This window comes from Panulirus ornatus, chromosome 63 (genome assembly GCF_036320965.1).
Source record: "Panulirus ornatus isolate Po-2019 chromosome 63, ASM3632096v1, whole genome shotgun sequence".
NCBI lineage: Eukaryota > Metazoa > Arthropoda > Malacostraca > Decapoda > Palinuridae > Panulirus > Panulirus ornatus.
In genome coordinates, this window is record NC_092286.1 from 24,620,075 (window position 1) to 24,637,498 (window position 17,424).

A 17,424-nucleotide genomic window follows, 5' to 3' on the forward strand; every position below is an offset into this window, starting at 1 on the left:
TGGCATTATCTATGCAATCTGCCAATTTTCAGGCACCTCACCATGATACATACAAACACTGAAAATACTAGCTAACTAATCAATAACGCAATCACACCTTTTAATAAGAAATTCAACCACAATATCATCCACTTCAGCTGCCTTGCCACATCTCATCTTACTCAAGGCTATTCCCACCTTTTCTGTCTTCAACAAACCATTTTCCATGCCTGTCTCATCTCGCACACCTCCCTAACTTGAACATCCTACATATGCCACTATATCATCAAACATTCAACTGTCCTTCAAAATACTTGCTTCATTTCGTTCTCATTTCATCACTACCTGTGGCACTTTCTCATTTTACTCCTTTCATTGATGTTCCAACATGTACATTTAATTCAATCAAAGATGAGTCTTACAGAGGCTGGGGGTTAAAGTAAGGTTTCAATTAATGAAAAAATACAGTTTCATGTGTGACAGACTGGACATTCCTTGAAATATATTTCCTTTTCACTGTTATAATTTGTGTCTTTTTCACAATTCATTAATAGTTCACAAACCTCTTACCTTGCTAGATGAATCTATCTCTGTCTCTTCCTTTGTGGATGCAACAACCGATGATGAGGAAGTCTTGTTGGAATCCTGACTTCGCCCAAGCACAAACTGACGACCTGCATCCTTTTGCAAACTGTGTAAATTTCGAGCATGTTTGGCAAGTGCCTTTAGCTCTTTTGGATATGGTGTTGGGGCACGTGTTAAATGGCCTGGTTTATCAACATCTCCATCAAAGGCAAACTTAATAAGTGTTTTTGCCCGTCTTTGTTCATCCCAGCCTTGACCAGGGAAGGTGTCTGCTTCCACTACAGTTTCTGTTAAAAATGTACAAAAGATAACATAATCCATTAATACTAAAACTGTTTCATGACTGCATGCAACACAAATCACATCTTTAATATTTTCCCTAACAATATATTACCTTTAACTCCATTACCATTTGCTTAGGGTGGATAAACAGCATACAGACTCTGTATTCAATCATATACACTCAATGTACTAAAGTGAACATGGGCTTCCATTAAATATGAGCAATTTCTATGTTTTCACTCCACACCTGCACATGAAACTGATGTTTTGCAAAAGTAAGATCTCCAATCATAGCTCCAGCCTAACACAATAAAAACAAAATATGTCCACATAATCAAATGTCATTGCTCTGACATCCTCATTAGAACAATTTCTGGCACTTAACAACTGATTATTACATTTGTCCATCTCCCAAAGTCTAATACTTTTCATTATAACTTCATCTACACTAAAATGTAAATTCTATATAAACATTACCACACTGCTCCTGCAAGTACTCTAGTTACCCCACAAATGAGAGTCATTATGGCAAGGCTGCATCATTATAAATGGATGAAAGGGAGTTACCCACTGCCCCATATATATTCAATACCTACAGATGCATATTAGATGAAAAATGTTATGGAAAGACATATACAGCATTTTTCCCAGTCTGAAACACTCAAACCAGCAGATTAGATAAAATATTCTGTCCTAGTTTGGCACTTCAATCTAATGTGGACAGTTTCTATGTTCATATCTATATCATATCAAATGCACCTATATATACATGGGGCCTGGATGTGGATAGGGGGCTGTGGTTTCAGTGATTTACACATGACAGCTAGAGACTGAGTGTGAATGAATGTGGGTTTTTTTTGTCTGTTTTCCTTGTGCTTCCTCACTGACACAGTGGGTGGCGATGCTGTTTTCTGTGGAGCAGGGTGGCACCGGAAATGGATGAAGGCAAGAAAGAAAGAATATGTTCCAGTTCACTCCATTCCTTGCACACCTCTCACCCTCCTGTATGTTCAGGCCCCAGCTGCTCAAAATCCTTTTCACTTCATCCTTCCACCTCCAATTTGGTCTCCTGCTTCCCCTTCTTCCCTCCATCTCTGACATATATATGATAGAGTTGATAGAGATGCTCTGTGGAAGGTATTAAGATTATATGGTGTGGGAGGTAAGATGCTAGAAGCAGTAAAAAGTGTACAAGTAGGAAGAGAGGAAAGTGATTGGTTCCCAGTGAACGTCGGTTTGCAGCAGGGGTGTGTGATGTCTCCATGGTTGTTTAATTTGTTTATGGATGGGGTTGTTAGGAAACTGAATGCAAGAGTTTTGGAGAGAAGGGCAAGTATGCAGTCTGTTGTGGATGAGAGAGCTTGGGAAGTGAGTCAATTGTTGTTCGCTGATGATGCACCGCTGGTGGCTGATTTGGGTGAGAAACTGCAGAAGTTGGTGACTGAGTTTGGTAAAGTGTGTGAAAGAAGAAAGCTGAGAGTAAATGTGAATGAGAACAAGGTTATTAGGTACAGTAGGGTTGAGGGACAAATTAATTGGAAGGTAAGTTTCAATGGAGAAAAACTGGAGGAAGTGAAGTGTTTTAGATATCTGGGAGTGGATTTAGCATCAGATGGAACCAAGGAAACGGGAGTGAGTCACAGGGTGAGAGAGGAGCCAAATTTTCTGGGAGCATTGAAGAATGAATGGAAGGCGAGAATATTATGTCGGAGAGCAAAAATGGGTATGTTTAAAGGAATAGTGGTTCCAACAATGTTATATGGTTGCGAGGTATGGGCTATAGATACGGCTGCATGGAGGAAAGTGGACGTGTTGGAAATGAGATGTTTGTTTCAAGACAATATATGGTGTGAGGTGGTTTGATAGAGTAAGAGAGGAAAGGGTAAGAGAGATGTGTGGTAATAAAAAGAGTGTGGCTGAGAGAGCAGAAGAGGGTGTGTTGCAATGGTCTGGTCACATGGAGAGAATGAGTGAGGAAAGATTGACATAGAGAATGTATGTGTCCAATCATCAAGACCCTTGCATCAATCTCCCATACCACCCTATCCATAAATTAATTAAAAGAGCCACAGTGACATCACACATCCTTATCACAGACCAACCCTCACCTAGAACCATTCACTTTCCTCTCTTCCTACTCATACTCATGCCTTACATCCTTGGCAAAAATTTTCTAATGCCTCTAGTTACTTTCCTCCTATACCATATATTCAATCATAAGAATTTCAACAAAAATCTCTATCAACCCTATCGTATGCTTGCTCCAGATCCATAAATGCCACATAGAAATACTTCTTTTTCTCCATGAATTTCTCAATCACATACTTCAAAGCAAACACCTGATCCACACATCCTTTACCACTCCTAAAACCATACTGTTTCTCCCCGTCTGATGATCTGTACTTGCCTTCATCTTCTCAATCACCATTCTCCTATACAACTTACTTGGTAAACTCAACAAACTTACAACTTTGTAGTTTAAACAATCATCTGTGTCCCCATTGCCTATATATTTTTTTTTTTTTTGTCGCTGTCTCCCGCGTTTGCGAGGTAGCCTATATACCATGGCATTATCTATGCAATCTGCCAATCTTCAGGCACCTCACCATGATACATACAAACACTGAAAATACTAGCTAACTAATCAATAACGCAATCACACCTTTTAATAAGAAATTCAACCACAATATCATCCACTTCAGCTGCCTTGCCACATCTCATCTTACTCAAGGCTTTTCCCACCTTTTCTGTCTTCAACAAACCATTTTCCATGCCTGTCTCATCTCGCACACCTCCCTAACTTGAACATCCTACATATGCCACTATATCATCAAACATTCAACTGTCCTTCAAAATACTTGCTTCATTTCGTTCTCATTTCATCACTACCTGTGGCACTTTCTCATTTTACTCCTTTCATTGATGTTCCAACATGTACATTTAATTCAATCAAAGATGAGTCTTACAGAGGCTGGGGGTTAAAGTAAGGTTTCAATTAATGAAAAAATACAGTTTCATGTGTGACAGACTGGACATTCCTTGAAATATATTTCCTTTTCACTGTTATAATTTGTGTCTTTTTCACAATTCATTAATAGTTCACAAACCTCTTACCTTGCTAGATGAATCTATCTCTGTCTCTTCCTTTGTGGATGCAACAACCGATGATGAGGAAGTCTTGTTGGAATCCTGACTTCGCCCAAGCACAAACTGACGACCTGCATCCTTTTGCAAACTGTGTAAATTTCGAGCATGTTTGGCAAGTGCCTTTAGCTCTTTTGGATATGGTGTTGGGGCACGTGTTAAATGGCCTGGTTTATCAACATCTCCATCAAAGGCAAACTTAATAAGTGTTTTTGCCCGTCTTTGTTCATCCCAGCCTTGACCAGGGAAGGTGTCTGCTTCCACTACAGTTTCTGTTAAAAATGTACAAAAGATAACATAATCCATTAATACTAAAACTGTTTCATGACTGCATGCAACACAAATCACATCTTTAATATTTTCCCTAACAATATATTACCTTTAACTCCATTACCATTTGCTTAGGGTGGATAAATAGCATACAGACTCTGTATTCAATCATATACACTCAATGTACTAAAGTGAACATGGGCTTCCATTAAATATGAGCAATTTTTATGTTTTCACTCCACACCTGCACATGAAACTGATGTTTTGCAAAAGTAAGATCTCCAATCATAGCTCCAGCCTAACACAATAAAAACAAAATATGTCCACATAATCAAATGTCATTGCTCTGACATCCTCATTAGAACAATTTCTGGCACTTAACAACTGATTATTACATTTGTCCACCTCCCAAAGTCTAATACTTTTCATTATAACTTCATCTACACTAAAATGTAAATTCTATATAAACATTACCACACTGCTCCTGCAAGTACTCTAGTTACCCCACAAATGAGAGTCATTATGGCAAGGCTGCATCATTATAAATGGATGAAAGGGAGTTACCCACTGCCCCATATATATTCAATACCTGCAGATGCATATTAGATGAAAAATGTTATGGAAACACATATACAGCATTTTTCCCAGTCTGAAACACTCAAACCAGCAGATTAGATAAAATATTCTGTCCTAGTTTGGCACTTCAATCTAATGTGGACAGTTTCTATGTTCATATCTATATCATATCAAATGCACCTATATATACATGGGGCCTGGATGTGGATAGGGGGCTGTGGTTTCAGTGATTTACACATGACAGCTAGAGACTGAGTGTGAATGAATGTGGTTTTTTTTTGTGTTTTCCTTGTGCTTCCTCACTGACACAGTGGGTGGCGATGCTGTTTTCTGTGGAGCAGGGTGGCACTGGAAATGGATGAAGGCAAGAAAGAAAGAATATGTTCCAGTTCACTCCATTCCTTGCACACCTCTCACCCTCCTGTATGTTCAGGCCCCAGCTGCTCAAAATCCTTTTCACTTCATCCTTCCACCTCCAATTTGGTCTCCTGCTTCCCCTTCTTCCCTCCATCTCTGACATATATATGATAGAGTTGATAGAGATGCTCTGTGGAAGGTATTAAGAATATATGGTGTGGGAGGCAAGTTGTTAGAAGCAGTGAAAAGTTTTTATCGAGGATGTAAGACACGTGTACGTGTAGGAAGAGAGGAAAGTAATTAGTTCTCAGTGAATGTAGGTTTGCAGCAGGGGTGTGTGATGTCTCCATGGTTGTTTGATTTGTTTATGAATGGGGTTGCTAGGGAGGTCAATGCAAGAGTTTTGGAAAGAGGGGCAATTATGCAGTCTGTTGTGGATGAGAGAGCTTGGGAAGTGAGTCGGTTGTTGTTCGCTGATGATACAGCGCTGGTGGCTGATTTGTATGAGAAACTGAAGAAGCTGGTAACTGAGTTTACTGATAACTTTATCATAATGTAACTGAAACGTTGAGTTACAATCTGAAAAATACCCTTAGAAAAGTGAAGGAGGTGCGCAACATCCGCTGACAGCAAGTGTGATAGATATCAGTATTATATATTTATCATACTTTGTCGCTGTCTCCTATGTTAGCAAGGTAGCGCAAGGAAACAGTCGAAAGAATGGCCCAACCCACCCACATACACATATATATACATACACGTCCACAAACGCACATATACATACCTATACATCTCAACGTATACATATATAAACACACTCAGACATATACATATATACATATGGACATAATTCATAGTCTGCCCTTATTCATTCCCGTCACCACCCCACTACACACGAAATGACAGCCCCCTCCCCCCGTATGTGCGCGAGGTAGCGCTAAGAAAAGACAACAAAGGCCACATTCGTTCACACTCAGTCTCTAGCTCTGCTCTCTCAACCACACGCTTATTATTACTACACATCTCTCTTACCCTTTCATTACTTACTCGATCAAGCTACCTCACACCACATATTGTCCTCAAATATCTCATTTCCAGAACATCCACCCTCCTCTGCACAAACCTATCTATAGCCCATGCCTCACAACCATATAACACTGTTGGAACACTATTCCTTCAAACATACCCATTTTTGCTTTCCAAGATAACGTTCTCGACTTCCACACATTTTTCAACACTCCCAGAACTTTTGCCCCCTCCCCTACCCTATGATTCACTTCCACTTTCATGGTTCCATCCACTGCCAAATCCACTCCCAGATATCTAAAACACTTCAATTCCTCCAGTTTTTCTCCATTCAAACTTAACTTCCAATTAACTTGTCCCTCAACCCTACTGTACCTAATAACCTTGCTCTTATTCACATTTACTCTCAGCTTTCTTCTTTCACACACTTTACCAAACTCAGTCACCAGCTTCTGCAGTTTCTTACACGAATCAGCCACCAACGCTGTATCATCAGCGAACAACAACTGACTCGCTTCCCAAGCTCTCTCATCCACAACAGACTGCATACTTGCCCCTCTCTCCAAAACTCTTGCATTCACCTCCCTAACCCCATCCATAAACAAATTAAACAACATTGGAGACATCACGCACCCCTCCTGCAAACCTACATTCACTGAGAACCAATCACTTTCCTCTCTTCCTACTCATACACATGCCTTACATCCTCGGTAAAAACTTTTCACTTCTTCTAACAATTTGCCTCCCACACCATATATTCTTAATATCTTCCCCAGAGCATCTCTATCAACTCTATCATATGCCTTCTCCAGGTTCATAAATGCTACATACAAATCCATTTGCTTTTCTAAGTATTCCTCACATACATTCTTCAAAGCAAACACCTGATCCACACATCCTCTACCACTTCTGAAACCTCATTGCTCTTCCCTAATCTGATGGTCTGTACATGTCCTCACCCTCTCAATCAATACCCTCCCATATAATTTCCCAGGAATACTCAAAATACTTATACCTCTGTAATTTGAGCACTCACTTTTATCCCCTTTGCCTTTGCACAATGGCACAATGCAAGCATTCCGCCAGTCCTCAGGCACCTCACCATGAGTCATTTATTTATTTTGCTTTGTCGCTGTCTCCCGCGTTTGCGAGGTAGCGCAAGGAAACAGACGAAAGAAATGGCCTAACCCACCCCCCATACACATGTATATACATACACATCCACACATGCAAATATACATACTCATACATCTCAATGTACACATATATATACACACACAGACACATACATATATACACATGCACACAATTCACACTGTCTGCCTTTACTCATTCCCATCGCCACCTCGCCACACATGGAATAACATCCCCTCCCCCCTCATGTGTGCGAGGTAGCACTAGGAAAAGAAAACAAAGGCCCCATTCATTCACACTCAGTCTCTACCTGTCATGCAATAATGCCCAAAACCACAGCTCCCTTTCCACATCCAGGCCCCACACAACTTTCCATGGTTTACCCCAGATGCTTCACATGCCCTGATTCAATCCATTGACAGCATGTCGACCCCGGTATACCACATCGATCCAATTCACTCTATTCCTTGCCCGCCTTTCACCCTCCTGCATGTTCAGGCCCTGATCACTCAAAATCTTTTTCACTCCATCTTTCCACCTCCAATTTGGTCTCCCACTTCTCCTCATACCCTCCACCTCCGACACATACATCCCCTTGGTCAATCTTTCCTCACTCATTCTCTCCATGTGCCCAAACCATTTCAAAACACCCTCTTCTGCTCTCTCAACCATGACCATGAGTCATACATACATTAAATAACAATACAGTCACCCCCTTTTTTAACAAATTCCACTGCAATACCATCCAAACCCCCTGCCTTGCCGGCTTTCATCAATTGCAAAGCTTTTACTACCTCTTCTCTGTTTATCAAATCGTTTTCACTAACCCTTTCACTTTGCACACCACCTCGACCAAAACATCCTATATCTGCCACTCTATCATCAAACACATTTAACAAACCTTCAAAATACTCACTCCATCTCCTCACATCACCACTACTTCTTATCATCTCACCTGGCCCCCTTCTCTGTTCCTTCTTTTAGAAAATTAAAAAAAAAAAGAGAGGGGAGGATTTCCAGCCCCCTGTTCCCTTCCCTTTTAGTAGCCTTCTACAACACGCAGGGAAAACGTGAAAAATCACTTATACAGGATAGGTGGTGCAGTTTTGAACAAGTTCCAAAGAAAACTATGTCTCAGGATTATTTACAGACCTCCTAAGCAAAATTAAGATGACGATAAGATGCTATAAAGTGAAACAAAAACTATAGTAAACAGTAAAGAGTTTATAATTGTTGGAGACTTCAACAGTCCAAACATAAACTGGAACATGTTACAAGGTGATCATGAGGGAACAAGACTAATGGAACATAGAGAAGAGGCTTTTCTAGAACAGTTAATTAAAAACCAACAGAGGTAAAAACATTCTTGATCTTGTCCTAACCAGTGACACAAACTTAATCAGGATATTCAACAGTATGCTTGGATTCTGATTTTATACCATTCATATTTGTCAGGCAGAAGTAGCAATCCGAAGCATGATCTTTTGGTACTCTCCAAACCATAGGAACGGCAAAATGCATATGGCATGAGCCTTTTGCCCATGCTGTGAGAAGCCTGACAAATGCAACACAACAAATATGGGAGGCCCAACTTTTAACCTAGTCACCCACATTACAACCAAAGTAATGCTCATAGTATTTCTTAATGAGGGGCGTAAAAGAACGTTTTTGCAATATGAATGTCAAATCACTGCAGGGGTATCAGCACAACACTTGAACACACAAAAGTAACATCTGTCAAAAAGATGGAAAAGACTGTTTACACTTTGAGTTCCTCCGTGCAACTGACAGAGAACTGCTATTCAGAAGTGGGCACTGTTTAAATGTCCCAACATTTTCAGTCATGTTTCTGCAGGTCCCTGGTGATTCATCTATCTAGGTTTGTGCTTTCAAAAAGAAGATACTGCACTTCACAAACAATGAAAATAGCCGTCTTTGTTAAACTTTTTGCTTCAAATGCTCCGCAGAGCACTTGTACATATATACTGTAAGAAATGATATTAGAGTATGCTGGAATAAAAAAACTGTGGGTGATAGAGAAATTCTGAATACATATTTGGATTCAGGGTGCAAAAATACATAAGAAACATATTTTTTTCCATGAGACAAAACTTTTGTTGACCAGTGTTATCATTCCAAAATACTGTACCTAACCTCTTTCACAGCTATCAAAGAACTTCCAGCCTTACCATGCTATATCCATCCTTCCACAAAAACAACACAGACTCTCATACGGCTTCTCAAAATTAGATATGAGAAATGTGGCACAAATAATCAAGTAGAACTCTATGACTTTATAAATGTATGAAACGTCACTAACTTTTTACCTTACAGTTTCTGCTGAAAACGCTTTGTGCACTGAAAGGTGCCATGAATAAATTCAAACTCTTGGACCAAATGGTTGGTGAAGCCAAGTAGGATACAGGGAAGCACACTAGCAAATCTTTTTTTTTACCTTCACGTTAAAAATTTTGGCTTCAACTGTTCCTTGAATATTTCACTGACATATACCAACCACTTGAACTCAATAAACAGTTTCCATTTTCATCATTTCTATGCACCTGTTTAGCACAATGTGAAACTGGGAATGAATCATTAAGTTAGCACAATATGACTGCATCAGACAATAGATATCAACAAGACTACCATTCAATGAAAGAGAGGTGTCGGTTGTAGAACTAACCTGGCTGGTGGGGACGTGGTTGCTGAGGCAGCATAAAACATGTGAGGACACGCTGACCAGAATCAGGTAAAGATTCAGACTGAAGCTGAACCTGAGGCTTATTCTGGTTCTCAGACAACCATAAAGCTCGCAGCTGTAAGGAACAAATTGCATTAATCCAAATGCAGTTTTGAGGCTGCAAAGGCAAATAACTTGAGATGTGATTGCAATTAGATACAGAAAGTAAAATTATTATAATTTTGCTCAAGAAGCAGAGTGAATCATCTTTTCACTAAAAAAAAAAGCAACTTGACTTGCATTCAAGTGACCAGACCTGCAAACCTATACTGATCAAAGTTTATGATCAATGAGACACAAAACTTCCAAATAAATATTCAAACTGTAAAACCCTGTAAGCATCAAGACAGATACAGATGGAAGGAGGGTCTTCAAAAAGTAACCAGCAGAGGGCCACAGGGTTATGTTCTAGAATCATTACACTTCTTGATCAATGTAAATGATTTGCCTGAATTTATGAACCTTTACTATGTTCTTGAGTGTGAGTTTGAACAGGAATGACCAGATGGAAGAAGAATGCTTTAGGACAGATAAAAAAGATAAGGCTGAGGTCAGTCATAAAATAGTAAAGGGGGATAATACCCTGGGTGAACTGATAAGTGTGTCAAAGTAAAGGTCAGCGTCTATTAAGGTATGTTTCAAGGTAATTCAATCCAAAGAAGTTATGTAAAAGAACAAAAGAGGATGGGTGGGCTTTATATGAAAAGCCTGAGAACAACATGCTGTCTGAGGTGGGTTGCTCATCAAAAATGCTTGTGCAAGAGCAGCATGTGGCAGTAGGTGCAGTCTGATTGTGAGTGCTGGCCAGATTATTCTGAAATGACTCAAACACATGGAGGGGAAGGAGGAAGAAAGACTAAGAAAATCTACGGGTCAAAAAGGGAGGGAGCGAGGGGAGGCATATACCAAGATGGAAATCAAATAATGTAACAAAAGAAACTCTTGAGGTGTCATGGCCTAAACATTTAGGAAGGGAAGAGCATGCACAGGATACAGTAAATTGGATTGATGTGGTATCTGCAAGTGACAAGTGGTCATGACAATTAAAGAATTGTCTGTGTGGCTTGACTGTGGATGCTTGAGGTCTGGTTTTGGCACATTATACAAGCCATGTATAGAAAGGATGCAGCAAAATGAGGCCACTGTATGTAAGAGAAAAATATTAACATTCTACCTCCACAGCTTTTTGGAGGATTTCACACTATCAAAACAGTTACCAGTACTAGTATAAACTTTCACCACTGCTTCTATTCCATTACATCCACTCTGAAAGGACAGTAGTTCCTGAAACTTTAGGTTTCCTTTTATCTAACGAGCCACACTGCATCACACATCGAGAGAAGGTGATCACTCACAAGACCAGCCACAGCCCAAAGCCAAAGTAGAACACAGGAATGATGAGAGACTAGACTACAACCAAAGGTTGTTGTAAAATTCAATTTATCATTTGGAGCAAGATTAGTTGTTACATGATCAATTCAGTTTGGAATTAATCTCATAGATAAATGATGTCAGGAGATGGATGGCCACAAGCACACAACTATTACTGTAACTAAACAGGACCAACATCCTCATTTCTATCTACTCATCCATATCTATGATGCCCATTCTATTCAGTAACTCCCTCAAGGGGGTGACCACAGCAAAAGAGTCACCATAACTGGTGAACTCCAATGCCACTTCTTAGCATTTAGTACCTCTCCCTTAACAGGCCACTGACAGAGGGCAACTCTCACAGTGTTTCCAGAGGCTTCTACATAGAGTAACATCATTCTCTGCCAACAAACAGCTACACTATAATCATTTCATTAAAATCCTTAAATCTGGTTATCTGTAAAGCACTGAAATTGCTTAACAATTTGCTGCAAACATCCTAGTCTGCTTGCATTGTCCTACATCCAAAAGCAGGGTAATCAGTGACATAAATTCCTTAAATAGTAAATTCAATATAAAAGTCTTCACATAAGTATTTGGGCCTCCACATAATGCCTAGACATTTATTAAAAAATTCATCATGTTGAAAACTTTGCAACCTCAGGTTATCAGGTGATATTACAGCAGGTCAAGGTGCCCTCATGATAACTTTTTGCAAAAACCAATCTGCTTTGGGATGTCAGACAGTATTTCATATAGAATCTGACAGCAATAAACACTGTTAAAAGTAATTATTACCTTGAGCTTGGTGAGTGAAACTGGCAAGTGGTGAATGAGGTTATCACATATATTGAGTACAGCAAGGTTGGTCAAGTGGCCGAGCTCTGCTGGCACACTGGTAAGGCGATTTGAGGCAGCGGTAAGGACAGTCAACTGGGAACATGAACCCAACTCAGGTGGTAACTCTGTTGACAAATTACAGCAATATTGAAGTTAGTGATATACTAAACCTACATCAAACTACGATTAAAATAATTGCTAGTTTGTAATAAATTACTCCACTCTCAGGAAACCATAAATTCATTTATCTTATAGGTAAGTTTGAATGGAGAAAAATTGGAGGAAGTGAAGTGTTTTAGATATCTGGGAGTGGACTTACCAGCGGATGGAACCATGGAAGCGGAGGCGAGACACAGGGTGGGGAAGAGGGCGAAGGTTCTGGGAGCATTGACCAAAACACCCTATATCTGCCACTCTATTATCAAACACATTCAAAAAACCTTAAAAATTCTCACTCCATGTCCTTCTCACTTCACCACTACTTGTTATCACCTCCCCATTAGCCCCCTTCACCAGTTCCCATTTGTTTTCTTGTCTTATGCACTTTATTTACCTCCTTCCAAAACATCTTTTTATTCTCCCTAAAATTTAATGATACTCTCTCAACCCAACTCTCATTTTCCCTCTTTTTCACCTCTTGCACCTTTCTCTTGACCTCCTGCCTCTTTCTGTCATACATCTCCCAGTCATTCGCACTACTTCCCTGCAAAAATCGTCCAAACGCCTCTCTCTTCTCTTTCACTAACAATCTTACTTCTTCATCCCACTACTCACAACCCTTTCTAATCTGCCCACCTCCCACCTTTCTCATGCCACAGGCATCTTTTGCACAAGCCATCACTGCTTCCCTAGATACATCCCATTCCTCCCCCACTCCCCTTACGTTATTTGCTCTCAACTTTTTCCATTCTGCACTCAATCTCTCCAGGTACCTCCTCACACAAGTCTCCTTTCCAAGCTCAATTACTCTCACCACTCTCATCACCCTAACATTCTCTCTCCTTTTCTGAAAACCTCAACAAATCTTCACCTTCGCCTCCACAAGATAATGATCAGTACATATACATACATAAGCATATATAAAACATACATACATACACATACATACAAATGTACATATTCATACTTGCTTTCCTTCATTCATTCCAGGCACCACCCAACCCTACAGGAAACAACATCTCTACCCCATGCGCTGGCAAAGTAGTGGCAGAAAACAAATGGAGAAAGACCACATCACTCACATCCATGCTATAGCTGTCATGTGTAATGCATTGAGACCACAGCTCCCTATCCACATCCAGGACCCACAGACCTGGATGTGGATATAAATCATTCACATCATTACCTGTCAGTAGATTATCATCAACGTGTAAGGTGTGTAAGGCCCGCAAAAGACCAATTGATGCAGGTAAAGTCTCTAAATCATTCTGAGTAACCACCAGTTCTTCAAGAGCAGCTAAACCACCTATGGACTCCGGAAGATGAGTTAATGCATTATCATCCAGCTTCAGCACCTGCAACTGCCGACATCCACCCAGCTTCTCTGGAAGTTCCTGTTATAAAAAATTATCATTAACTATTCGAATCTCTTATCAACTTCCTTAAAGTTAAAATATGAAACACTACAGAAAGTGTATTATACTGTAAATGATAATGTCACCTTCATCCATTCTCATAGTCTTGGGTGTGATCTTCTAGGAAACCTCCTCCCTCATATTAAGAACTGTGGTGCTTCCAGCACCAGTCTTTCATCTACTACTCATAGAGGTCTGCTAGGACCATTCCTTCACTGTGGCTCCAATTTCCCACCATTACATCATGCCTTCAAAGGCTGGATGACTGGAAAATCCTCCCCTCAAAGATGCTACTTATCTCTCCCTTCTTTTCATATTGATTATATCCGCACACACTCAACTGACTTAATTCCTTTGGGAGACTTTTATGTATTGTGTGTGGCTTCTTTATTTGATGCATCAGTGTGCTAAGCAATCTAAAGCAAATTCAATCACTATTGGATCAAACATAGGCAAAAAAATAAGTTATGGTACTTTCTTTGACTTCAATTATCCAGTAATTTGCCATTCAATACAACTATCATAAAAGTGGGATTTTTCATGAGATAAATGTGATATCAAGAAAACTGAAGAACCTTTAAGTCAATGTGGTGCTAACAGGAAAAACTTCATAAAAGTGTACTACATGTTGATGTAGTTACCTTTAGATTGTTTGAAGAGAGGTGGAGGTCTGTGAGCATGATACAATTCTCCAGGTCACCAGCGACCCAATCCACTTTGTTCTTGGAGGCATCAACGTGAATCAATTTCTTCAGTCGACCCAAGAGGGGAGGCAGTGACTTCACCTTGTTATTATCAAACCACAATTCAGTCAAGTTTCCCAGACTGCCAATCACTTCAGGCTGAGGAAGAAAAATATTATCTTTTCAAGAGCTAAGGAAGATGTGACCTAATGATGAGTTGAAGGAGAGAGTGATACTGAATCTGAGAAGTGAAGTGAGTGACAAATGGTTTTTCTGGGATGTATGATTTCATTAGAAGAATGATTCACTGAACCAGTGACAAAGGGAAAGATTCACACTATTTCTTACAGAGATAAATGTAAAACTTATGTGCTCAATGTGTTGCTGGTATATACCTACTGGATAATACAATACCAATTCACCAGTAGACTTGCAGCAAAATATGCACCAGTAGCTAACTGGACCTTGGCCCATTCAATCATCCAGCAACAATGTCATTTATTCACATATACTGACATCTATAATTGCAGTTGAAAGGGGAGGAGATCAAATACAATGCAAAAGATTACAATTGATGAAGAAAGCTCATATGTCTAGACTAATATTTTTCCATTGGATGTCTGGAAACTATCAAACATATCTCCACCTGAATTTTATAATAATGATAGTCCACTTACTAACTATAACTAAAGGAACTCTTTTACAAAAAAAAAAGGCATGGATTATAACAGAAGTATATGTTCTCCCTGTACCTGCCATGTGAAGATTTGCATCTATCTATTAAATTTAACATAATTCTCGTTTACTTGGGAACAAAAGGCATAAAACAGATAAACATGATGTCATTAGGATTCAGACTGACATCCCACAAAGGATGAAGCAAAAATGTGATATGTGAAAAAAATAATAACAAATATCCATTTCATGAAGTGTGGACAAGACTCCACAAGAAGAGGCCTTCCTAAGTCTATCTATCTACCAACATCTCTGATGCCTGTTCCATTCTGGAACTCCCTCAAGGGGTTGGTCTCACCAATAGTCTCTCCATAACTATTGAACTCTGGTGTTGCTTCTTAGCCTTTAGTGCCTCAACCTTGCTTAACAGGCCACTGACAGAGGGCAAGTGTAGCAAAATGTTTGCAGAGGTTCCTACCTAATGTTCCTACTGACTAATTCTACCTAATGCTTCAGCCTAATGCTCCTACCTATTTTTTTTTTTTTTTTTTTCAAACTATTCGCCATTTCCCGCGTTAGCGAGGTAGTGTTAAGAACAGAGAACTGGGCCACTGAGGGAATATCCTCACCTGGCCCCCCTCTCCGTTCCTTCTTTTGGAAAATTAAAAAAAAAAAAAAAAAAAAAAAAAATTGAGAGGGGAGGATTTCCAGCCCCCCGCTCCCTCCCCTTTTAGTCGCCTTCTACGACACGCAGGGAATACGTGGGAAGTATTCTTTCTCCCCAATCCCCAGGGATACATCTACCTAATATTTCTACCCAACCTACCTAAATGTTCCTACCTTCTAATTCTATCTATTGCTCCTACAATTTTGCCAAAAGGCATCAGGGCTAGCACATAGCACTCACCACAAGAAAAATTTAGAGTTACAAAGAATGAGTTGTGTGAGGTAAGTGTTGTCAAATGTTATGCATGACAAGGAGACATTGCATGTTTGTGGACAGAATGCCAGTAGTCCACATCTGGATGAGGCAGAAAGAAAAGACAGCTACCTGGGTCAGAAGAGTGCAATTTGACAACCAATGAAGTGCTGGCTCACTACACAGTTGTCACTAACCCTCATGATATCTAAGTGGGTAGCACTCGTAATAAACCTCCCTGGTTGATGGCTGCCCACGAAATGCTATCTAAGTCAGGTAGCACAATATAGGGGTTCAACAAAAAAAATCTAGTTATCAACTGTTTATAGAGATCTTCCCTTTCATAATCATTTGTATAATTTGATTAAAGCCCAGCCTCAAAGTAGACTTTTGTCAGTTACTTTAGAAAAAAAAAATATTTCCTTTAATACATACTTGCCATCTCCCGGATTAGTAAGGTAGCATTCAAGAACAGATGACTGAGTCTTAAGAGGGAAAACTCCTTTCTTGACCCCCTTCTCTGTTCCTTCTTTTGGAAAAGTAATATTGGAGGAGACAATTTCCTGCCCCCAGCTCCTATCCCTTTTAGTCACCTTCTACGACATGCAGGGAATACGAGGGAAGGATTCATTCTTTCCTATCCCCAGGGATAAAAAATAATAATAATATATTCATCATTATAATTGATTGCCGTTTCCCGCATCAGTGAGGTAACACCAGGAAACAGACAAAGAAAGGCCTATCCACTCATATACGCACATATATACATACATTCTCGTACACATACATATCAACATATACATACTGAGACATATACATATACATCCATGTAAATATTCATACTTACTCACCTTCATCCATTCCCAGTGCCATCCTGCCTCACAGGAAACAGCATCGCCACCCTCTGCATCAGCAAAGCCATGCCAGAAAACAGACAAAATGACACACTTGCTCACACTTAATCTCTAGCAGTCGTGTGTAATGCACCAAAACCACAGCTCCCAATCCACATCCAGGCCTTACAGACCTTTCCATGGTTTAACCCAAACGTTTCACATGCCCTGGTTCAGTCCATTGACAGCATACTGACCCCAGTATACCATATCATTCCAATTCACTCTATTCTAAGCATGCCTTTCACTCTCCCGCATGTTCAGGCCCTGATCACTCAAAATCCTTTTCATTCCATCATTCCATCTCCAATTTGGTCTCCCACTTCTTGTTCCTTCCACCTCTGACACATATATCCTCTTTGTCAACCTTTCC

At 39.9% G+C, this 17,424-nt stretch overlaps 1 protein-coding gene across 1 annotated transcript in view; it reads right to left on the bottom strand.

The window, feature by feature from the left end:
- Window positions 1-17,424, bottom strand: part of LOC139745988 (uncharacterized) — a 134,986-nt gene that overhangs the window by 91,378 nt on the left and 26,184 nt on the right. Inside the window, exons 6-10 of the mRNA XM_071656750.1 lie at window positions 14,523-14,723; window positions 13,653-13,860; window positions 12,266-12,432; window positions 10,037-10,169; window positions 3,961-4,262 (exon numbers count right to left, since the gene is read on the bottom strand). Coding sequence (XP_071512851.1) covers window positions 3,961-4,262; window positions 10,037-10,169; window positions 12,266-12,432; window positions 13,653-13,860; window positions 14,523-14,723 — 1,011 coding nt within the window. The remainder of the gene's footprint in view (window positions 1-3,960; window positions 4,263-10,036; window positions 10,170-12,265; window positions 12,433-13,652; window positions 13,861-14,522; window positions 14,724-17,424) is intronic.